The sequence below is a fragment of the Stegostoma tigrinum genome, chromosome 3 (genome assembly GCF_030684315.1).
Source record: "Stegostoma tigrinum isolate sSteTig4 chromosome 3, sSteTig4.hap1, whole genome shotgun sequence".
NCBI classification, from domain to species: domain Eukaryota; kingdom Metazoa; phylum Chordata; class Chondrichthyes; order Orectolobiformes; family Stegostomatidae; genus Stegostoma; species Stegostoma tigrinum.
The window spans coordinates 54048742-54073542 of NC_081356.1; the positions used below are offsets into that span (position 1 = coordinate 54048742).

The following is a 24801-nucleotide window of genomic DNA, read 5'->3' on the forward strand; positions in this document are numbered from 1 at the left end:
GTGTCAAGACAATTTGAATGGAGCACTAACATTACCTGAGTACACATGGTCAAAGGGACTGGTATACAGTGCAGTAATTAGAAAACACAGGTACTGCTGAGTTTAGTAGGTGACCTATTGGAAAATAATCTGATTTGTGTTGCATGCAGAACTAAGTACTTGACCGCAATGTGTAAATGTAAAATTACATAATTAAAGGTTTGTTTTATTGTTTCACAGTGAAGCATAACTGGGTGTTATATGTATAGCTTGCTTTTAAGTGAGTTAACCCTGGAATACAGACAGCCCTTGGAGTACTTAATGTTACAACTCTGCCTGGAGTGTAGGTGTTCCGCAATGCAGTCCCCAAGCCTCCATTTGGTTTCCCCGATGTGGAGGAGGCCACAACGGGAACAGCAGATGCAGTGTACCACGTTAATAGATGTGCTGGTGAACATCTGCTTGATGTGGAAAGTAGTCTTGGGGCCTGGAATGAGGGTGAGGCGGGAGGTGTATGGGCAGGTGTAGCACTTACTGCGGTTGCAGGGAAATGTACTGGATCTGTGGAGGGGAGTGTGGAGTGGACAAGGGAGTCACGGAGAGAGTGGTCCCTCCGGAAAGCAGATAAGGGTGGGGAGGGAAGAATATCTTTGGTGGTGGGGACGGACAGCTTAGGAAATAGTCCAACTTGGGAAAGGATCATACAAACCTGGTATTGGAGAGTGAGCCAGCCAGGTGATTGAAGTTTCGGTAGAGGTATATTTTGGGAATAGTGACCAAAATTCTGTATATTTTAAATTACTCATGGATAAGGATAAAAGTAGTCCTTGGGTGAATGTACTAAACTGGAAGAAATCTAATTATGACAATACTGGCAGGAACCAGGCAATGTAGACATGAGGTAGCTGTTTCAGGGTAAATCTACACCTGTCATGTGGGAATCTTTTAACAGCCAGTTGATCAGAGTTCAGGACCAGCATGTTCCTATGAAAATTAAGAAATGAGGATGGCAAGATTTGAGAACCTGGGATGACAAGGAATTGAAAGCTTAGTCAAAATGTTTTAAAAAGCCCATAGATCTCACAGTGTAGAGCTGGATGAACACAGCAGGCCAGGCAGCATCAGAGGAGCAGGAAAGCTGATGTTTCTGGTCAGGACCCTTCTTCAGAAATGGGGATGGGGAAGGGAGCTTAGAAATAGAGAGTCCATCTTCTCTCCCAACTGTGTGCCCTATCCATCCCACTGACCAATCCCCACCACTCCTCTCCTATATTTATTACTGAACTCCCTTACCCCTCCCTCATTTCTGAAGTAGGGTCCTGACCTGAAACATTAGCTCTCCTGCTCCTCTGATGCTGCCTGGCTTGCTGTGTTCTTCCAGCTCTGCACTGTATTATCTCTGACTCCAGCATCTGTAGGTCTTACTGTCTCTTTTTTTTAAAAAAATGCACGTAAGGTTTAGGAAATGAAAGACAGAGTCTTTGCAGGATCCAAAGAAAGCAGGAAAGAACTCCCAACAAGGATTTGGAGGGCTAAAAGGGGTCATGAAACGTCTTTGGCAAACAGGATTAACAAAAATTGAAAATTGCTTTCTATGTAGGAAGCTTGAGAGTGTATAGGGGAATGGTAGGTCTACTCAAGGATAAAGGAGGGGATTTGTGTGGAACTGATGGAAGTGGGTGACATCCTGAATAAATGCTTTTTGCATCAGTATTCACAAAGCAGAAGGACGTGGTAGAATGAGAGTCTTGGGAGGTGTATGTTGTCAGTTATATTAAAAAAAGAAAAATTGCAGGGTGATTTTAGAAAACAATAAGATAGACAAGCCCCCAGGATCTGATGGAATCTATTCCGGAATGCCAAGGGAGGAGGGTGAAGAAATTGCTGAAGCCTTACGTGAGTCTTTTATATCCTCTTTCATTGCAGGAGAGGCCCCAGAGGAATGGAGAATAGCCAATGTTGTTCCTTTAAGAAGAGCAAAGGAGATAATCCAGGAAATTACAGGCCGGTGAGCCTTACATCAATAGTAGAGAAATTATTAGAGAAGTTTCTTCGGATAAAATGTAATCCCATTTGGAAAAATGTGGACTTATTAGAGATAAGTAGCATGGCTGTGTGCAGGGAACGTTGTGTCCAACAAACTTGATTGTAATTTCCTCAAAAAACACAAAGATTGAGAATAGGGGGGTGGATACTGTTTAGATAGATGGTAGCAAGTTAAATATGGCAGGCTGATACAAAGTTGAATTCACATGGAATAAGTGGTGAGATTTATGCAGAACTGGCTTAGTCAATGAACATAGAAAATAGCATTGGAAATGTGATTATCCAACTGGAGATTTGTGATCAGTGGTGTTCCACAGGGATCAGTGCTGGGACTCCTGTTTCTTATATATGATCGATTTGGAGGAGAATGATTAATAATTTGCAGATGACTCAAAAATTGTGGGAACTACGGATAGTGAGGAAGATTGCCAGAGGATACAGCAGGATGCAGATAGGATAGAGACTTGGAGAAATGACAGATGGAGGTTAATCTGGATAGATGTGAGGCAATGCATTTTGCAAGATCTAATGCAGGAGGGAAGTATACAGTAACTAGCAGAATCCTTAATAACATCAATATACAAGAAGATGTAGGCACGCAGGTCCACAGATCCCTGAAATTGGCAACACAAATAGTTAAGTGGTTGAGAATGTGTGTGAAATGCTTGCCTTCATTGGTCAGGGCATAGAGTATAAAAATAGGCAAGTCCAGTTGCAGCTGGATGGAACTTTATTTAGACCACCTTTGGAATGTCGCATGCAGTCCTGGTCACCACACTGGAAGACAGACGTGGAGGCTTTGGAGAGGATACAGGAAAGGTTTACATACATACATACATACAACAATACAGCGCAGAACAGGCCCTTCGGCCCTCAATGTTGCGCCGACATCCTTCCTCTCGCAAGGAGACCAAAATCGATTGCAGTATTCCAAAAGCAGCCGAACCAACGTCCTACATGGCTGCTAAGTGATCTCCCAACTCCTATACTCAATGCACTGACCGATAAAGGCGAGCACACCAAATGTCTCCTTCATATCCTTTCTACCGGTGGCTGTACTTTGATGGAACTACGAAACTGCACTCCAGCGTCTCTTTATTAATGAACACTCCCCACAACCTTCAGTGTATACGTGCTGCCCTGATTTGCCTTTCCAAAATGTAGCACCTCACATTTGTCTAACCTCAACACCATCTGCCATTCCTCAGTTTATTGGCCCTTGTCAATGTCCCATTGTATTCTGAGGTGACCTTCTTGGCTGGCTACTACACCTTCAATCATTGGGAAACTTACTAACCACACCTTCTATTTTCATATCCAAATCATTGCATCACTTCAACTCCCCCTCCCACTCCCTGAATGACATGTCCATCCTGGGCCTCTTCCAGTGTCACAACCAAACCGCCCAGAAACTGGAGGAGCAGCACCTCATATTCCGCCTCGGGAGCTTCCAACTCAATAGCCTCAATGTGGACTTGGCCACCCTCAAAATCACCCCACCCGTCAGCCTCATCCCAAGACTAGTTCCTCCACTCATCCCCGCCTCCATGACCTGTCCGCCTTCTCTCCCACCTCACTGACCAACTCCCACCACTGCTTGGAATTATTATTCTTTTCACACTTCATCAGCTCGACGTTATTTCCAAAATCTATTTTCCAATTGTTGGAAAAAGTGAGATAAAGTAAAAGAAGATACATTCTTACCACTCGTGAAATCTCTGAATATTCTTCTGTTGAAAGGCCACCAAGGAACGATGCAATTCTTTTGTCACAAACGCTGTGAGGGAGACATCTTTTTCGGTTCCACTAACTCCACCCAGAAACGGCATGCTGCCTGATTTAGAGGGTATTAGCTTTGAGGAGAGATTGGACAAACTTGGTTTGTTTCCACTTGAACATGGAAGGATGAAGAGTGATCTAAGAGAAGTTTACAAAATTGAGAGGCATAGATGGAATGGATAATTGGAGTCTTTTTCCTTGGATTAAAATGTCAGTTACTAGGGGAAACAGGCGGGAGAAGCAAGTTTATTTTTTACGCAGACAGAGAGTGGTTAAGTGCTTGCAGTATGCTGCCAGAGGAGGTGATGGAGGTGGATATAATAGCAATGTTTAAGGGGTGTCTTGACAGATGCATAAGTAGGCAGGGAATAGAGGGATATGGATGCTTAGAGGTAAAAGGCTTTTTGTTTAGAAAGGCATGTGTTGCTGTAATCTTGGTAGGCTGAAAGGTCTGTTTTTGTACTGGAGTGTTCTTTTGTTGAGACTATCAGTATTGGAAAACACAATGCCTAACAGTTTTTGCACCTAGCTTAGTGAAGCAACATGTTTCAATAAGTTTAAGATGTGAAATATTGTGCATTAGCTTTGATTTGCGGGAGTTGGATGCAGGATGCAGTTAAACATCCTGACTGTGCACTTAGTGCCAAGTGAAATTATTCATGTTGAGATTACTTAACTTTTACAGACATTCAGCTTTCAAATGCAATCCCATATAAGAGTGTAATTTGTAACATCTGACATAAGAACATTTACTGTATTGATAACAAGTACTTTTTATTATCCGGTTATGTTCCACTTTGCACGCAAATCAACTTGCAAATGCGTTCTGGTGCAACCTGAGAACTGACTGTATAATTTTCAGTTGTAATTATTAGATATGGTAATTTATGATTAATAAAAGTAATTATTTTTACACAACTGATTAAATTAGTAAATTACATTTAATGAACAGAAACACAGGCAATGGGAGACAAGTATTATGTTACAATTTCAGAAAGTGGGTGCTTGTGACCCCAGAAATAAATCATCTATTGTAAATCTAAAACTACAGGAGCTCCAGCTCAGGGCTGTTGAATTAGAGATGAGGTTGAGTACATTGTGACACATTAGGGACGGGGGAGAGAGATAGCTGGACATGTTGCTCCAGAAGGTGGTCACATCCCTCAGGATTGAGCAGTCTGATTCTGACTTTAGGAAGGATATAACCACAAGTGAAACAAGTAAGAGGTCAGAGAATAATGTGGTGCAGGAGCTTCAACCCTTGCAATTATGTAACAAACTTCAGATGCTCTCCTCTGTGAACTTAAGCAAGGTTTGCAGGGTTTTTGAGTAGATTTTAGGGCATATAGAAGAGAGGAATCTGCAGATGGAGAAATTGTAGATTGGTTAAATCCAAAAATCTGGCAGATGGAGCAGAATGAGGAAAAATAAGAGTATTTCTTAAATACGAAGCAACTTCAGAATTCAGAGCTGCAGAACAATGTGTCCTAATGCATGAGTTGCAAAAGGTTTATGTGCAGTTGCAGCAAATAATTAAGGCCATTAGAATGCTATCTTTTTCCGTTATGATGACAGGAATTGAGTATGGATGTCGAGCGTTATGCTTCAGCTCTGCAGGGAGCTGGTGGGATCACAACTGGAGTACTGTCTACAATTTTGGCCATGTCCTCTAATGAAGGATATAAACATGTTGACAACAGTTTGAAGACTTGTTTGTTTGTTTACTAGATTAAAAGATGAAATGAATGTGTTGTTTTATGAGAAAAGGTTGGACAGACCCTGTTTCCTTCCAGTGGAAATGAGAGGAGTGAAGCATGACTGGTTTCAAATATCGAAGGCAGCATTGACAAGATTGAAGTGGAAACAAAGTTCTTCTTTTCATTGAATCGAGAAATAGGAATCAGTGTTTAAAAATTAGTGATCATCCTTTTAGGACATAGATGAAAAGACATCTTTCGAACTTGTGTATCTTAGAAGGCGATAGAGACGGGGTCATTGAACATTTTTAACTCTGAGGTAGGTTTTTCTCTTGGGCAATGAAATCAAAAGTCATTGTGAACAATTAGCTGGGAATGTGAAGTTTATAACTCAAAATAAGCATGATCAAATGGTACCAGAGATAATGGGAACTGCAGATGCTGGAGATTCCAAGATAATGAAATGTGAGGCTGGATGAACACAGCAGGCCAAGCAGCATCTCAGGAGCACAAAAGCTGACGTTTCGGGCCTAGACCCTTCATCAGAGAGGGGGATGGGGGGAGGGAACTGGAATAAATAGGGAGAGAGGGGGAGGCGGACCAAAGATGGAGAGTAAAGAAGATAGGTGGAGAGAGTGTAGGTGGGGAGGTAGGGAGGGGATAGGTCAGTCCAGGGAAGACGGACAGGTCAAGGAGGTGGGATGAGGTTAGTAGGTAGCTGGGGGTGCGGCTTGAGGTGGGAGGAAGGGATGGGTGAGAGGAAGAACCGGTTAGGGAGGCAGAGACAGGTTGGACTGGTTTTGGGATGCAGTGGGTGGGGGGGGGGGGAAGAGCTGGGCTGGTTGTGTGGTGCAGTGGGGGGAGGGGATGAACTGGGCTGGTTTAGGGATGCAGTAGGGGAAGGGGAGATTTTGAAACTGGTGAACCCTGCAGCCATATGGTATCAATGTGGACTTCACCAGTTTCAAAATCTCCCCTTCCCCTACTGCAGCCCTAAACCAGCCCAGTTCATCCCCTCCCCGCACTGCACCACACAACCAGCCCAGCTCTTCGCCCCCCCCCACCCACTGCATCCCAAAACCAGTCCAACCTGTCTCTGCCTCCCTAACCGGTTCTTCCTCTCACCCATCCCTTCCTCCCACCCCAAGCCGCACCCCCAGCTACCTACTAACCTCATCCCACCTCCTTGACCTGTCCGTCTTCCCTGGACTGACCTATCCCCTCCCTACCTCCCCACCTACACTCTCTCCACCTATCTTCTTTACTCTCCATCTTCGGTCCGCCTCCCCCTCTCTCCCTATTTATTCCAGTTCCCTCTCCCCATCCCCCTCTCTGATGAAGGGTCTAGGCCCGAAACGTCAGCTTTTGTGCTCCTGAGATGCTGCTTGGCCTGCTGTGTTCATCCAGCCTCACATTTCATGATCAAATGGTACAGCAGCTTGAAGAGCCAAATAGTCTACTTCTCGTCAAAATGTCTGCGCCAGTTAAAGAAGGAAGCTACATTTCTTACATTTAATTTGATATTATAGTTGGACTGCTACAGGAAATTTTTAAACTACTCAAATACATTACTCAATTATCTCTTTTTTGTCACAGGGGAAAGCCAATTTAAAAGTGTCAAAGCTTCCAAAGTATTCTGTGAATTTAATCAAATTGAATCATCCCTTTTTAACAACCGTGTTGCATACTTCTGTTTTCTCAGTAGAAATGTGGTCATTTCTTCATTACTGTCATTGTATCTGGCTTGTACTTGGGTGTTTGAATTTAGAGCTTGAGCAATGTGTGTGTCACACTTCCCAGGCTGTTCCATCTATTTCCAGCATTTTGTTTTCAAGTGTTTCATGTTTGCAGAGAGGCGAATTTCCCCATGACACTGCAGGGAAGTAATACATTTACAGAATATGCAGCATGTAACATTCCTGTGACAGTTACACAGGATCTCTTCAATTAGTACAATGTACACAGATCTCTGAAAATTGCCACCCAGGTTGATAGGGTTGTTAAGAAGGTGTACAGTGTGTTAGGTTTTATTGGTAGAAGGATTGAGTTTTGGAGCCATGAAGTCATGTTGCAGCTGTACAAAACTCATTGCATACAGTTCTGGTCGCCGCATTATAGGAAAGATGTGGAAGCATTGGAAAGGGTGTAGAGGAGATTTACCAGGATATTGCCTGTGATAGGGTTAGGGTAGGGTTAGTATGGAGGGACTTATGAGGAAAGGCTGAGGGACTTGAGGCTGTTTTTGTTAGAGAGAAGGAGGTTAAGAGGTGACCTAATAGAGACATACAAGATGATCAGAGGATTAGATAGGGTGGACAGCGAGAGCCTTTTTCCTTGGATAGAGATGGCTAGCATGAGGGGACATAGCTTTAAATTGAGGGGTGGTAGATATCGGACAGATGTCAGAGGTAGGTTTTTTACTCAGAGTAGTAAGGACATGGAATGTCGTGCCTGCAACAGTAGTAGACTTGCCAAGTTTAAGGGCATTTAAATGGAAACGTGGATAATAATGGAATAGTGTAGGTTAGATGGGCTTCAGTTTGGTTTCACAGGTCAGCGCAACATCGAGGGCCAAAGGGCCTATCCTGCGCTGTAGTGTTCTATGTTCTATATTATTGAGTGGCATAAAACCTTGGTTATATTTGGAATAAAATGTGCCTGTTTACAAGCCCTTGCTTCAGGGCAATACCTCCTCATAATACGATAACCAACAGCACAGCCATTTTATAAAAATAGTGTGTTGAGTGCAATCTTCTTTTAGACTCTTGTGCTAACAGGTGATTGAAGAATTGTAAATGTCACATCTTTGTTTCCAAAATGCTAGAAAGATCACTCCAGGAATTGCAGGCCAGTCAGTTTAGGAAGCTACGAAAAATGATGGTTTAGGGTAACATTGATAGTTAATTGGGATTTTTTTCTTCATTCTTGGAAGGTGGGTGTCAATGATGGAATGGACATTTACTTGCCCACTCCTAGTTGCCCTTGAGAAGATGGTGAACTGCTGCAGTCCATAGGTATAACCACAGTGCCATTAGGGTGGAAGTTCCAGGATTTTGACCCAGTGACATTGCAGTAATGGCAATATGTTTCCAAGCCTGAATGATGAGTTGTCTGGGGTGTGGGTGCGATATTTGCAGATGGTGGTGCTGCTGCTATACTCCCCTATCAAGTCACCTCTCATCCTTCTTTGCTCCAGTGAGAGAAGCCCCAGCTCCCTCAACCTTTCCTCAAGACCTGCCCTCCAGTCCAGGCAGCATCCTGATAAATCCCCTCTGTATCCTCTCTAAAGCTTCCATATCCTTCCTATAATGAGGTGACCAGAACGGAACACAATATCCCAAGTGTCATCTAACCAGAGTTTTGTAGAGCTGCAGCATAACCTCATGGCTCTTAAACTCAATACCCCTGCCAATGAAAGCCGACACACCATACTCCTCCTTAATAACCCTGTCAGTCTTGGTGGCAACTTTGAGGGATCTATGGACGTGGACTCCAAGATCCCTCCATTCCTCCACATTGCCAAGAATCCTGCCATTAACCCTGTATTCTGCATTCAAATTCGATCTTCCAAAATGAATCACTTCACACTTTTCTGGGTTGAATTCAATCTGCCACTTCTTTGCCCAGCTCTACATCCTGTCAATGCCCAGTTGGAACCTACAACAGCCCTCCATGCTGTCCACAACACCACCAACCTTCATGTCGTCGGCAAACTTACTAACCCACCCTTCCACTTCCTCATCCGAGTCATATATATAGATCACAAAGAGCAGAGATACCAAAACAGATCCCTTTGGAACACCACTGGTCACCGAGCTCCAAGCTAAATACTTTGCATCTACAATGACCCTCTGAGTTCTATTGGATAGCCGGTTTTGTATCCAGACATCCAAATTTCCCTGAATGCCATGCCTCCTTACTTTCTGAATGAGCCTGCAATGGGGAACCTTCCCAATCACTTTGCGAAAATCCATATACACCATATCCACTGTTCCGCCTTCATCAATGTGTTTTGTCACATCTTCAAAGAATTCAGTAAGGCTTGTGAGGCATGACCTGCCCCTGTCAAAGCCATGCTGACTATCTCTAATCAAACTATGCTTTTCCAAATAATCCTAAATACAGTCTGTCAGAATCCTCTCCAATAATTTGCCTAACACAGAAGTAAGACTGTCTGGCCTGTAATTCCCGGGGTTATCCCTATTCCCTTTCTTGAACAAGGGAATAACATTTTCCACAGTAGGAACTGCCGTTGCTGGAGAATCTGAGATAACAAGGTGTAGAGCTATATGAACGCAGCAGGCCAATCAGCATCAGAGGAGCAGGAAAGCTGACGTTTCGGGTCTAGACCCCTCTTCAACAAAGTGTGGAACACCTACACTGGGTTCACAACAAACAACTGCACCTCCCAGTCGCGAACCGTTTCAACTCCCCCTCCCCCTCCCCCTCCCACTCCCACTCCTTGGATGACATGTCCATCCTGGGCCTTCCGCAGTGCCACAACAATGCCATCCAAAGGTTGCAGGAACAGCATCTCATATTTCTCGTGGGAACCCTGTAGCCCAATGGTATCAATGTGGACTTTACAAGCTTCAAAATCTCCCTTCCTCTCAACCGCATCCCCTCTCGTAACCGCCTCCTAACCTGTCCGCCCACCTATCCAATTCTCCCACCCCCATCTCCTACCTATTAGCCTCATCCCGCCTCCATGACCTATTCCGTCCTCCCTGGACCAACCGATCCTCCCTCCACCCCCCCCCCCCCCACCCCAACTCCCCACCTACATTCACCTTTATTGGTTCCAACCCCACCTCCTTGACCTGCCTGTCTTCTCTCCACCTATCTTCTCCTTTATCCAACTTCTATCTGCATCCCCCTTTCTCCCTATTTATTTCAGTATCCCCTTCTCCTCCCCCATTTCTGAAGAAGGGTCTAGACCCAAAACGTCAGCTTTCCTGCTCCTCTCATGTTGTGTGGCCTGGTGTGTTCATCCAGTTGTACACCAAATAACATTTTCTATCTCTACAGTCATCTGGTACTACTCCATTGGACAATGAGGATTCAAAAATCATTGCCCGAGGGGCAGCAATCTATTCCCTCGCTTCCTGTAGCAACTTTGGTATATCCTGTCTGGCCCAGGAAACTTATCTGTCCTCATGTTTTTCAAAATTTCTAGCACATCCTCCTTTCTAACATTAGCCTGTTCAAGTATATCTGCCTATTTCATGCTGTCCTCACAAACGACAAGATCCCTCTCACTAGTGAATACTGCAGCAAAGTATTCATTTAAGGACCTCCCCTACCTCTTTCTACTCCAGGCACAAGTTCCCTCCACTATCCCTGATCAGCTCTACCCATATTCTGGCCATCCTGTTGTTCCTTACCTAAGTATAGAACGCCTTGGGGTTTTCCTTTAATCCTACCCGCCAAGGCTTTTTCATGCCCCCTTCGAGCTCTCCTAAATCCATTCTTCAGTTCCTTCCTGGCGCCTTGTAGACCTATAGACCCTGTCCAATCCTTGCTTCCTCAACCTTAAGCTTCTTCTTTGCTCTTGACTAGGTGTTCCACATGTCTTGTCATCCAAGGTTCCTTCACGTTACCATCCTATCCTTGCCTCTCTGGGACACATCTATCCTGTACTCTGAGCAAGTGCTCCCTAAACAACCTGCATTTCCCTGAGAACATCTGCTTCTAATTTATGCTCCACAGTTCCTGCCCAATAGTATTGTAATTCTCCCTCCCACAATTAAATACTTACCCATACCATCTGCTCCTACCCTTCTCCAAGGCTATAGTAAAGGCCAGGGAGTTGTGATCTCTATCACCAAAATGCACTTTCACCCAGAGATCTGACATCTGGCCTGGTTCATTGCCAAGCACCAAATCCAATATGGCCTTCCCTCTACTCAGCCTATCTACATATTGAGTCAGGAATCCTTCCTGGACACACCTAACCAAATCTACTCCATCCAAACTATTTGCACTGAGGAAGTTCCAGTCTATATTAGGGAAGTTGAAGTCACCCATGACAACAACCCTATTCTGCAACTTTCCAAAATCTGCCTCCCAATCTGTTCCTCAATGTCTCTGTTGCTATTGCTAGTGGTCTATAGAAAACTCCCAATAAAGTGACTACTCCTTTCCTGTTTCTGACTTCCACCCATACTAAGTCAGTAGACAAATCCTCCTCGATGACCTCCCTTTCTGCAGCTGTGATACCATCCCTGGTTAGCAATGCCATTCCCCCACCTCTTTTAGCTCCCTCCCTATTTGAAACATCTAAACCCCAGAACACCCAACAACCATTCCTGTCCCTGTGTTATCCAAGTCTCCATAATGCCCACAACATTTTGACTTCAAGTACTGATCCATATTGTAAGTTTATCACCCTTATACTTGACACTTCTTGCATTAAAATAGACACACAAACCTGTCACATTGACTGCATCTTTTCCCTATTAACTCTCTATCCGTCCTCATCGACTCTCTGCATGCTGTATCTGGCTATACACCAGCTACCCGATCATCCGACCAGGCTCCAGTTCCCATCCCCCTGCCAAACTAGTTTAAACCCTCACGAAGAGCTCCAGCAAACCTCCCACCCAGGATATTGGTGCCTGTCCAGTTCAAGTGCAACCCCTCATCCTTGTACAGGTCCCACCTTCCCTGGAAAGTATCCCAACGACCCACAAGTCTGAAGCCCTCTGTCCTGCATCAGCTCTGCAGCCAAGTGTTCAGCTGCATTCGCTCTCTATTCCTAGCCTCAGTAGCCCATGGCACTGGTAGTAATCCTAAGATTACTACTGTACTCGTCCTGCCTTTTAGCTGCCAACTTAACTCCCTACATTTACTTTTCAGGTCCTCATCCCTTTTCCTGGTTATGTCACTGGTACCAATGTGTACCACGACTCCTGGCTGCTCATCCTCTCTCTTAAGAATCTTGTAGACTTGATCTGAGACATCACTGATCCTGGCAGGAGGCAACGTACCATCTGGGAGTCTCGCTCATGACCACAGAGTGTCCTGTCTGTTTCCCTAATGATTGAATTCCCTCTCACTATCGCTTTCCTACTGTCTCCTATTTCCTTTCAAGCCACAGAGCCAGGGTCAGTGCCAGATCCCTGGCCGCTATGACTTTCTTTTGTTAGCTACCCCCCCCCCCCACAAACAGTATCCAAAGTGGTGTGTATATATATGGGGAATGGCCACAGGAGATCCCTGCACTGTCTGCCTGTTCCCTTTCCCTCTCCTGACGGTCACCCAGCTACCTTTATCCTGTGAAGTGAAACTTGGTGAATTTCTGCAGCTTGTAGTTGGCACACAGTTGTCTCTGTGCATCCGTGGTGGAGGGAGCGAATGTTTATGGTCCTCTGTTTGGCGCCAATCAATCAGCTGTTTTGTCCTAGATGCTGTTGAGTGTTGCTCGAGCCGAGTCTTCAATTTGTTAAAGCTGTAGCCACTCAGTCTAGAGGGGAGTATTCCATGACACTCCTGACTTGTGCCTTGTAGGTGGTGGACAAGTTTTGAAGAGTTGGAGGTGAGTTACTCTTTGCAGAATTCCTAGTTTCTGACCAGCTGTTAATAGCCATAATGTTTAAATGGTTGGTCCAGATCAGTTGCTGATCAATAGATGTTGATCGTGGGGATTCAGCAATGGTAATACCATTAATGGTTAATGAATGTAAGCCATGATGGACTTGTAACAGGCAAATCGTATTTAACTAACCTAATTCTTTGATATAATAGAAGAAAGGGGCAATGCTGTTGAGGTAGTCTATGTGGACTTCCAAAAGCCAATTTAAAGATGTGCTATGCAAGGACGTGTAAACAAAGCTGGAGCTCATGGGGGGAAAAGGAACCGGGATAACGTGGATACCAGATTGGTTGAATAAAAGAACAAATCAGTAATTAATAGAATTTTTCCATAAGACCATAAGATGTAGAATCAGAAGTAGACCATTCAGCCCATCAAGTCTGACGCACCAATAAATGAAATCATAGGCGGCAATGTAATATCTGGTTGGAAAGATTTTCATAAGAAGAGCAGTGTAAATTAGATCTATTAGAGATTGATCGAATGCTTAACAGTATACAAGGTGCCAGAGACCTGTATGGATTGCAGAGCTTTAAGCATCTGATTGCGTAAGATTTTGCTTCTAAGCGTTATGATTTCCATGCAATGGCTAACCTTGTGGTAGGAAGAAATAGGAATAGGTTACAAACTATGATGGTCCTGGAATTGGTGCTGAACTATGTTATTTTACTTTCGAGTTGAGAATAGGTACTTTATAGATGCTCACTAGCCATTTCCCAGTGTATTTTAGGAAAATGCTCATCATTTAATAGCCTTGAGTCATCTCACGCTGATGCGAAAGTGCTTGAAAAATTGATTGAAGCATGTTCATAGTTATTGCTAAGATTGAGACCATCTGTTCAACTGCTTCCTCTGAGTTCCTCCCTTTCTGTAATTCACCAGGCCAATTTTCACCTAAGATCCCAATACCTGTGCTGTGAGCTTGCATCTTTCTTTTACCTCTCCTGTCTTCCCCCATTGTGCTCATGTTCACAAGGTTGACTGCTTGCTTTCTCTGTCATTTTAATAATTGAATTTACTTTCTTGGCCCCAATGTTGCTGATATGATTAGAATTTCCCTTGTTTCAGGTTCTGTACCTGTCCTTCAATTTTGTTGTTAAAACCCCCTTTTGTTTTAAAAAAAACACTCAAATTATTTTATAAACTACCATGTGATCTCAATGTTCCTTTCTTCTCAATTCGTTGAACCTGTTGCTGCCTCCCAAAGCTTTGCCCCTGTTGTGGAATAACTCTGTAAACTTATCCCTCCTTACATGTAATCTCCTTGTAACCCTCCAAGATACTTACATTCTTTCACTCTGGCATATTTTTCTTACCCATTATTATCGCTGCAGCGTTGGCCAATCTGCCTCTTCCAGCCGAGACCTTAAACTCTGGACTTCTTTGGCTTTGCCTTTGCACCTCATCAGCTCCTATCTCCTCATTTTTTAAGATGCTTGTTAAAGCCTACTTTTTCAACTAGAGATAACTAGGTGTAGAGCTAGTTGAATTCAGCAGGTCAAGCAGCATCAGAGGAGCAGGAAAGCTGATGTTTTGGGCCCAGACCTTTTGATCATCTGCCCTAATGTCTCCTTATGTGTCTGTGTTGATTTTTGTTTGACAATGTCTTGTTAAGTGCTTTGAACTGCTTTATTAATTTTTAAGAAAGCCTATTTAAAATGTGTAAAGTCCTATAGCAGGAAATGCCAATGCAGTTCCACACACAACTCTAGCAATCTTGTTGTATTCACTTTTGAAGCATTGTGTATCTACAGGTGGAGGTGGTGTCAGTTCACACATTTCTTTGCTTAATGAAAGCATTTATTTTATCAAAGTGCTATGGTATAGTTAGCACATGTGTAACTGGAGTGGAAATTTAAACTGGATCTTTATTTTGAAAACATCTGGAGTACTATTCATTAATTGTGTATTGAATGTTGAATTTTAAGAGCTGGGTTATTTTAAACTGTAATTTTCCTTTTCGGTTTGTCTGTTATGTCTATGGTCTTGCAAAGCCACAGCATTTTCATGTGTTTCTTTAGTTTCACAACCTTTTTCTTTCACCAGCTCCGCTACAGTATTATTTTCACTTTTAGGTGACTGGATGAAATTGAGAGCTCAAACTGATTTATGAACATATGATTGACAGTTGCAACAGAGAGATGCCGATTACTGACCCCTTTACACCACCATGCTACAGATCTGCAAAATTGACCTTGAATTTTTAACAATAACCCCCTTCTCGAACATTGGCGAATTGATATTGAAATTAAATAGAAAAACAATTAATCCTTTACACTATGAGCAAGTATCTAACACTGCCTACAGTGTGCAAGACATTTCCTGTGCTGTTTTGGAGTAACACATCATTGAGCCAACCATATCCGTTGAAGCTGGTTCCAAGGGTTACTGACGGCATGCATTTTGAAGCTATTTACTGTGAGCTAGGTACTCGGTTGTTGGTTTGTTCTGCATTAGTGCTGAGTTAATTATTTAATTTATATGTTCACTTTGCTGCTACTTGAAACTGTAAATTTGTTTATACAAGAATATGAAAAAAAGGTGAGAAAATGTCTTTTTGCACTGCTTCGTCAACTCTGCTATTGTGCTTAAATTGTATTGACTTTTTGTTCTGTTACCCTATAAATCTATTTCAATGAATCAAGATTATAGATTTGGTTTGCACCTTTGACTCAATGCCTTGTTCTAACTTGTTCCAAAATTACTTTTTTTTAGTATGGATAAACACTGATTGTATTAAGTTCAAAACCAGAGCCAGAAGAATATTAGGCACTTCCAGATAAGACAATTGTTGAATTACTTTAAATTTGTCCTGTTTGCAGAACTGATTTTGCAATATTTTCCAACGTTGCAACAAATTCTCTCACAGGATTTCATTTATATTTTGATAGCTACCTTGCATTCTTCTGGTGCCATTGCAATCATTTTTAAAAAAATAAACAGAATCTACAGATAAGGTGAAATACAGACAAGTACAATCAAAGACTAGTAGAAACTTTTCTAAAAGAAGGCAAAAGACTTGGTTTTCCACTCTAACAGATTTTTCAAAAACTGGTAACAGATTTCTGTTGCTTTAAGTAAATAGCATCTGTAATACTTGTGGTGTGTAAATTGAGCTCTGAAGGACAAAAGTGCAGAAGTGTTTGCATCTAAAAGAAAGTATGCGGGTTAATAAATGATAAATGCAGAATGCCAAAATTAAAGGCAATATGATTGATCTGCTTAGGTTGACAGAAGGTTGGCTGCAGTTGGCTAAGATATACTTTAGTCCATTTCAATTGTTCAGAGGATCAGCTGAAAATATTCTTGCTGATCACGATCAGAAGATGATCCAATTAAAAATAGAAATTATACATTTAGAATTTTAACAAATGTCCAAGATTTTAAAAGCAAAATCAGACAGTCATGAACTGCCTCTGATTTAGTTGTATTGAAATGTTGAATTGTATAACTTGACACAACGTAATTTTTAAAATAGAATTATTTTGACTGTTGCTTTGGGTTGTAGCATTGTCTGTTAGCCAGCCTCAGTCTGCAGCATAACAAGGTGTAGAGCTGGATGAACGCAGCAGGCCAGGCAGCATCGGAGGAGCTGGAAAGCTGATGTTTCAGGTCTGGACCCTTCTTCAGAAATGGGGGAGGGGAAGAGGGCTCTGAAATAAATAGAGAGGGGGAGGTGGTGGTAGAAGGTGGATAGAGGAGCAGATAGATGGAGAGACCTGGAGGTGACCTATCTGTCTTTTCTCCACCTATCTGCTCGTTTATCTACCTTCCATCATCGCCTCCCCCTCTCTCTATCTATTTCAGAGCCCTCTTTCCCTCCCCCATTTCTGAAGAAGGGTCCAGACCCAAAACGTCAGCTTTCCTGCTCCTCTGATGCCTGGCCTGCTGTGTTCATCCAGCTCTACACCTCGTTATCTCAGACTCCAGCATCAGCAGTTCCCACTATCTCTCGATCTCCAGCATCCTGCTTTCGGCTTTTGCTCTTGGTTTTCTTTCAATTCAGTTTTTATTTCAAATAGCACCGCTAACAACATATTGTAGGGGTGGTAGCATGCATTTTTAAAGTGCACATTAATTCCTGAAACTGCATGTTTCAGTCAGTTTTTTTTAAAACAATATGCAGGAAGTAGGTTTCTGGGCTGATTTGGAAAGCTGGAATCCAGTTCTGGGAAATTTAATGCAGCTTTGGAGATCTGAAATGTAACCTACATGAAATTTTGTTTTATTGGCCCAATATAATTATTTCCTATTTAAGTGAAACATGAGACCTTTTGAGATTATGATTCAGGTAGTGACGGTTAGAAGTTGATTTCTTTGGAGATGTCAAAGTAGACATGTGTGCCTGGAATAGTGACTTAAGAATTCCTTAAGCTAAATGTTCTCTTCATTTTAATCACTTTTGTACTGACTGATATAGTTAACCATACTCTTAAGGAGTTGTATGTGCACTGCACGGGTAACATTCGCAGTTTGATTACTATATGTCTTATTACAATGGTTACTGTTGAGAAAAGATTGCATGGTCAGTAAGAAGGTTTTACAAGATGACATTCTTATAATGATAGCAAAGCAATTTTAATCAGTGAATAACTAGGGAGGCTCAAGGTCCAATTTCTGGTAGCTGTTCTCAGTTGGTGTGTTTTTAGTGGTGTCTGTACATGTCTGGTTTAGAGAAGGAAGCCAAAGTTCTGATATTGATCATTATCCAGTACTCGTAGAGACATCAGGGTGAAGACTGGATCAAGCATAGCTGTGATCTGGCACACCTGCAGTCAACACGCCTTTACTAGCAGACAACTGCTGGCTGAGGACCTTTACCCCAGGAAGAAGTGAAGTCATTTGAGGAAGAAAGAACAAAGGTTGGTGAGAAGAGGGAAATAATTATCTTATTTCATGAATGTGTGACCAATAATTGTTATAAATAATTTCAACAGCTTAACAGTATTTTTTTAAAATTAAGTATTTGTGCATTACTTTTATTTTTAAATTTCTCTTTTCTCCCCTTGCTATGCCCAACCCACAGGCCTGCATTTTGGAGCCACACTTCACCAAAGTTTCAGGAAGATTTGCAAGACATGCAAGTGTGACGTTGGTTGTGACAAGCTCATTTAATGCGTACCTATGTTTTCAACCATTTGGATCATCACATTTTTTCTCCATGCTTGAAATGACTGACTAACTATGCACATTTGTTTCTGAGTTCTCGGATATTTCCATCTTTTGACAAATCTAAAACTTCCACATGATGAGAAGGTTGAATATGCCATCTGTAATATTGTGCCTGGTTCTTTACCTCCTTTCGGCTGCGTGGTCAGGCCCTGTTATTCCAAGGATGTTGTGGCAATATGGAGGTAAGATTTATAATCTCACGTTCTCTTAAAAGAGACGTGTAAAGTTAGTTTGAATTCATTAGTGCCCAGAAATTATGTAATGCTAAGAAAAGTTTTGTTTTAAAAAACGGCATTGGACGTCTGGAGTCACTCTGTAAAATTTGTGTGATTTATTTTAGAAAGGTAAAATCTTTCAATCGCCTGGATATTTATTGACAATTTTCCATTACATTTTTTAAAAAATTTGTTCATGTTCCCTTTTATTTTCATATATTTAAGTTTCCTTTCCACCTCCTGTCAGTATCTTTCTTTTTTAGTAAGTGAGAATATTGGTGAGGTAGATGGACTTAGTTAAAAGTTCATGTGCTGTCTTGAACTTACCACAATAAGTTGCCAGTTCTGTAACCTTGCAGTTACTATTTTTAAAGGTATATTTTTAAAAAAATTGATTTTGGAGATGTGGAATCATTTACTATGTGTTGGAGCCAAACATTGTCATAAAGAACAGTTAAAGACTGGCTGACATTATTAGGACTATGAGAGGGGATGAACTTCGATGAGCTAAAGGATTTTTCTTCCCATCCTTGCCTTTGTTTACATCCTCCTTCAAAGTGGAATGAACGTAATCTGTCAATTCTTAAATCTTACTCTAATCTGAGCTAAGGACAGTGCTGGAAATTAGTGCTGGGAAATGATGTTCTTCCTTTTTCAGGCACCCAGAGTTGGTATCAAATACTACTAAATCAAATATAATCATCCACAAGCTGACCATTGTTCCCTGGCCTGACAATGTACCTCAGCTCCAACCTCAGAAGATTACCTGTCACATCTGTACAACATTTATTTTTCCATTTCCCTCAATAGCCTTTCTATAGCCTGTCTCTTTGGCAGAGCTAGTAGGAACTGCAGATGCTGGAGTCTGAGACAATCGCAGTGTGGAGCAGGAGGAACACAGCAGGCCAGGCAACATCAGAGGAGTGGGAAAGTTGACGTTTCTGATCAGGACCCTTCTTCAGAAGTGGGGCTGGGGAAGCGAGCCCAGAAATAGATAGAGAGCCCATCTTCTCTCCCAACTATCCGCCCCACCCATCCCACTAACCAGTCCCCACCACCCACTACCTGCACTCACCTATCACCATCCCACCTACTTTCCCAAGCCGCATCCCTCCTTTCTATTTATTTCCCAGTTCCCTTCCCCCTCCCTATTTCTGAAGAAGGGTTTCACTTGAAATGTCAACCTTCCTACTCTTCTGATGCTGCCTGGCCTGCTGTGTCCCGCCAGTTCCACATTGCACCTCTGCCATAGAGACAAATGCAATGTCACTGGACTAGTAATGCAGAAACTAGTAGTCTAGAAGTAAAAATTAGCTAATGTCAACTGGAATCCATTGTAAAAAACATGTGATTCGCTTCATGGGAAAGGAAATTGGCCGTTCCTGACTGGTCTGGCCTACATGTGACTCCAGACTCTGAGCAATGGTTCACTCTTGATTGACCTTGGAAATGGCATAGAAAATCATTCTGTTCAAGGGAAACTTGCATGGGCAATAAATGCCAGCCTTGCCAGTGACACCCACCTGCTACTCAAGAATAGTTATTTAAAATATCCAACTAGGTGTCATTGATGGCCAGCAGAAAACCGTCCCTAAAATGTTTATTCGAACTGACTTGAAGTCTCCCAAACAAAAACCATGTAGTTAACAGTTTTGACTTGATTAATTATTGTCACATGTACTGAGATACAGTGAAAAGTATTGTACTGAATGTTAACTATACGTAAGCACATCAGGGTCATAGAATGCAGGATGTAGTGTTACAGCTGCAGAAAAAAATCAACTCCAAATGAGCAGTCCCTTCATAAAGTTTGACAATAGTGAGAAATAAGCAGTTCTTAAATCTGTTGGTACGTGTTTTCAAACTTTTGGTCTTCTGCCCGGTGGAAGAGAACGTAACTGCACTGTGATGGGTCTTTGACTACGTTGGCCGCTTTTCCAAAGCAGCGGGAATTGTCGACGGAGTTAAAAGGAGGAAGGCTGGATTTTGTGATGGATTGGGCTGCACTCCCAACTCTATAATTTCTTGTGGTCTTGGACAGAGCAGTTACCATACCAATCTGTGATGCACCTGGATTTTATGCTTTCTTTGGTGCATCTATAAAAATTGGTAAGAGTCATTGTGGGCATGCTGAATTTCCTGACCCTTCTGAGGAAGTAGTGGTGTTCGTGTCCTTTCTTCACTGTAGCATTGATGTGGAGATATTCTTCCCATTAGTTTGTGTTGGTATTAAAGCTAGTTCGCTCTCACAGTAAGACTAGCCAAAGGCTTTTCCCCTCTAGACATTTTGTTCAGTATAACAGGTTGGAAACTTTTCTGTGGTTCACCCTGCCACTTACCGTTTGACAACCTTTAGCATTTCAGGTCAATTTGAAGAACTGATTCTAATCATACTGGACTAGAGCATCTTCCACTGTAACTATTCCATGCTGCAAAGTTACAGATATGTGAACCAAGAGTAAGCCATTTGGCCCCTCTTCTAAATTAATCATGGCTGATTCCTACCTATCCCCAATAACCTTTTTGGGACCTCTAGCACCATGTGCCAGCCATGAGAGAGGGTTGTAAGAAGGAAACGCAATTGTCCCTGTAGATTCTGTGGAGTAAGGAGTATTTTTGTTAGGCTGGGGGCAGAGTGAGAGGACTGGTACAGAGAGAGAGCAAGACAAAGGATTCCTTAACCAAGATGTGGTGTTAATCCAATATAAATGCTCTGTTTTCACTTGTTCGTAAAGATTGTGCTGCAGTGGACCTTTGTGCAGTCTGTGTGCTTAAGTCTCTCATTAGAGAATGAACTTGATAGCAATAGGCAGCATGGGCTTATACAGGGAATGTCATACCTCACCAATTTGAATTTTTTGAGACGGTGATAAGAATGATTTAGTGCATGTTTTCTACAAGGACTTTGATGAGGCATCAGATAAGATATCTCATTGAAGGCTGGTACAAAAAGTAAGTCTACAGGAATCTGGGAGTGAGCTGGTTAGATGGATACAGAACTGGCTTGACCATCAAGAGTAGTGGTAGAACGGTTTTCTTCCAAATGGAGATCAGTAAGTAGTGGTGTTCACAGCAATCAATGATGAGACCTTTTTGTTGTTGTTTGTAAATTGTACAAATGATCTGGAGGAAAATGTTGGTGTCTGATTAGTGAGTTTGTGGACGACATCAAAATGTATTGAGCTACAGAATGGGGGATGGGATTGTCAAAGGATATAGCAGGATAAAAATGAATTGCAGATTTGGCCAGAGAAATGGCAGATGGAGTATAATCCAGATAAATACGAGGTGATGCATTTTAGAAGATAAAATTCAGGCGTGAATTATCCAAAAAATGGCAGACCCCTTCAGAATATTATCATACAGGCTGTATTATCATCTGGCTGTACAGATCCACAGATCCCTAAAAGTGGGAACAGATGTTGATAAGGTGGTCAAAAGGACATACAGCATGCTTCCTTTCATCGGCCTGGACATTGAATATAAACATTGGCAAGTTATGTTACTCAGAGATAGTAAAAACTGCTGATGCTGGAGTCAAAGATAACACAGTGTGGAGCTGGGGGAACACAGCAGGCCAGACAGCGTCAGAGGATCAGGAAGGCTGAAGAAGCGTCCCAACCCAAAATATCAAAAGAAGGGTCCCAGCCCAAAACATCAATTTTCCTGCTCCTCTGATGCTGCCTGGCTTGCTGTATACCTCCAGCTCCACAATGTTACCAAGTTATGTTATAGCTGCGCAAAACTTTAGTTAGGCCACATTTGGTATATTGCTTAAGTTCTGCTTACCACACTACCAGAGGGGCATGGATGCTTTGGAAAGTGTTCAGAGAAGATTTACCAGGATGTTGCCTGGGCTGGAGGGTTTCAGTTATGAGAAGAGTTTGGATAAACTCGGATTGTTTTCACTGGAAAGATAAAGGGTAAGGGGCAACCTGACAGAGGTCTACAAAGTTTGAGAGGCAGCGATGGAGTGATAGCCTGATACTCTTTCCCAGGGTAGAAAGCTCAATTACAAGAGGGCACATTTTAGGAGAAAATTATAGGGAAAATTTTCCACACAGAGGATGGTGAGTGCCTGGAATTCACTGTCAATGGAGGTGTGGAAGCAGGCACGTTAGTAACATTTAAGGTGTATCTTGGAAGGCACACATAGATAGAAACCATGCATGGGCAACAAATAGCTGATCTAAATGGAATTGGCGCAGGCTTGGTGGGCCAAAGAGCCTGATCCTGTACTGTATGGTGTTGTATTACATTTTGTCCAAACATGGAAACTGGGAATAAGGCTTTGGGGCAGCGTGGTGGCTCAGTGGTTAGCACTGCTGCCTCCCAGCATGAGAGACTTGGGATCAATTTTAGCCTTGGGTGACTGTCTGTGTTGAGCTTGCACATTCCCTCCGTTTCTGCATCGATTTCCACCAGGTACGCTGGTTTCCTCCCACAACCCAAAGATTACAAGCGGATTAGGTGGATGGTTAAGCTAACCATAGTGTCCAGGAACGTGCAGGCCAAGTGGATTTGACCAAGGTGAATTCAGGGTTCCAGGGATTGGTTTAGGGTGGCAGTGGTGGGTCTGGTTGGGATACTTGTTGGATGATCACTACAGACTCAATAGACTCTCCATTTTCGGTCCGCCTCCCCCTCTCTCCCTATTTATTCCAGAACCCTCACCCCATCCCCCTCTCTGATGAAGGGTCTAGGCCCAAAACGTCAGCTTTTGTGCTCCTGAGATGCTGCTTGGCCTGCTGTGTTCATCCAGCCTCACATTTTATTATCCAGCATCTGCAGTTCCCATTATCTCTGAGACTCAATAGACTGTTTGTTTCCTTGAGCCTGCTACGCTATTCAGTATGATTTTATTTGATCCTCTATCATAACACCATATTCCTACTTTCACTCCATACTGTTTGATGCCTTTCAATATGTAAAACATTATCTATCCCCTCTTGAATATATACAGTAACCTGGCCTCCACCCTCTTCTGTGGTCGCAAATCCCACAGGTTGACTAACCTGATGGAAGAAATATTTCCTCATCTCCACTTCCTGCCAAGGTGATGGTCGAGTGAAAATACCACTAGGCCTATTAGTCCAGAAAACCAGAAAATGTTCTGGAGACCCATGATCAAATCCTATCATGACAGTTGTTGGAATTTGAATTAAATAAAAAAAAACTGGTTTTAGGAGACTAATCATGACTGTGAAACTATTGCTGATAGTTTGGAAACTGGTTCTCTAATGTCCTTTAGGGAAGAAAATCTACCACCCTTACCTGGTCTAGCACTCACATGATTCCAGACCCACAGCAGTGTGTTAACTCTTAATAAATAGAGGTAGGCAAGAAATACTGGCCTGGCGAGTAGCATCCACATCTTGTGAATGAATAAATATCACAGACCCAAATCCAGTCTACCCTGTATTGTGAGACTGTAGCCCCTGGTTCTAGACTTCATCCCTGAAAGCCGCATCAAAACACTTGCTAGAATTTTATACATTTTTATCAAATTCTGTCTCAATTCTTCTGGCAGCATCTGTGGAGAGAAATCAGAGTTAATGTTTCAAGTTGAGTGAAATATTTTTCTGAGGAAGTTACCAAGAAGATTGAGGGCTGGGTGGTAGACATTGTTTACTCGGACTTCAGTTAAGCCTTTGACAAGGTTCTGCTTTGTAGTCTAATTTAGTAAAGTTAGATCTCATGGAATTCTGGGTGAGCATGCCAATTACATCCAAAATTGGCTTAACGGTAAGAGACAGAGAGCAATGATGGAGGGTTGTTTTACAGACTGGAGGCCTCTGATTGGCCGTGTTCCACAGGGATCAGTGGTGGCTCAATCAGTTATGTAAGAATGTAGAAGGCATGGTCAGTAAGTTTGCAGATGACACTAAGTTGGTGGTATAATGGATAGTGAAGAATGTTATCGAAGGACAGACTAGTGGGCAGAGGGGGTGGGGTGGCCCTGTTGGTGAGGAATGATATTCAGTCCCTTGCGAGGGAAGACATAGAGTCAGGAGATGTTGAGTCAGTATGGATAGAGCTGAGAAATTCTAAGGGTAGAAAGACCCTAATGGAAGTTATCTACGGGCCCCCAAACAGTAGTCAGGAGGTAGGGTACAAGTTGAATCAAGAGTTGAAATTGCCCTGTCGCAAAGGTATCACTACAGTTGTTATTGGGAGATTTCAACATGCGGGTAGACTGGGAGAATCAGGACGGTACTGGACCCCAAGAAAGGGAGTTTGTGGAGTGCCTCCGAGATGGATTCTTAGAACAGCTTGTACTGGAGCCTACCAGGGAGGAGGCAGTTATGGATCTGGTGTT

At 42.6% G+C, this 24801-nt stretch overlaps 1 protein-coding gene across 10 annotated transcripts in view; it reads left to right on the forward strand.

Annotated features, from left to right (window-relative positions):
* sema4d (sema domain, immunoglobulin domain (Ig), transmembrane domain (TM) and short cytoplasmic domain, (semaphorin) 4D) overlaps positions 1-24801 on the forward strand; it is a 243197-nt gene that overhangs the window by 97956 nt on the left and 120440 nt on the right. For 6 of the 10 annotated variants that reach the window (XM_059644600.1, XM_048527936.2, XM_048527938.2 and 3 more), the window contains exon 2: positions 18122-18449. The exons of 1 other annotated variant lie outside the window; for it this stretch is intronic. In XM_059644600.1, the coding sequence (XP_059500583.1) occupies positions 18341-18449 (109 nt within the window). In that variant the 5' untranslated portion in view covers positions 18122-18340. Of the gene's footprint in view, positions 1-1905; positions 1988-15525; positions 15637-17905; positions 17958-18121; positions 18450-24801 lie in introns of those variants that run through there. 3 more of the 10 variants (XM_059644599.1, XM_048527932.2, XM_048527935.2) reach the window with 3 other exon arrangements.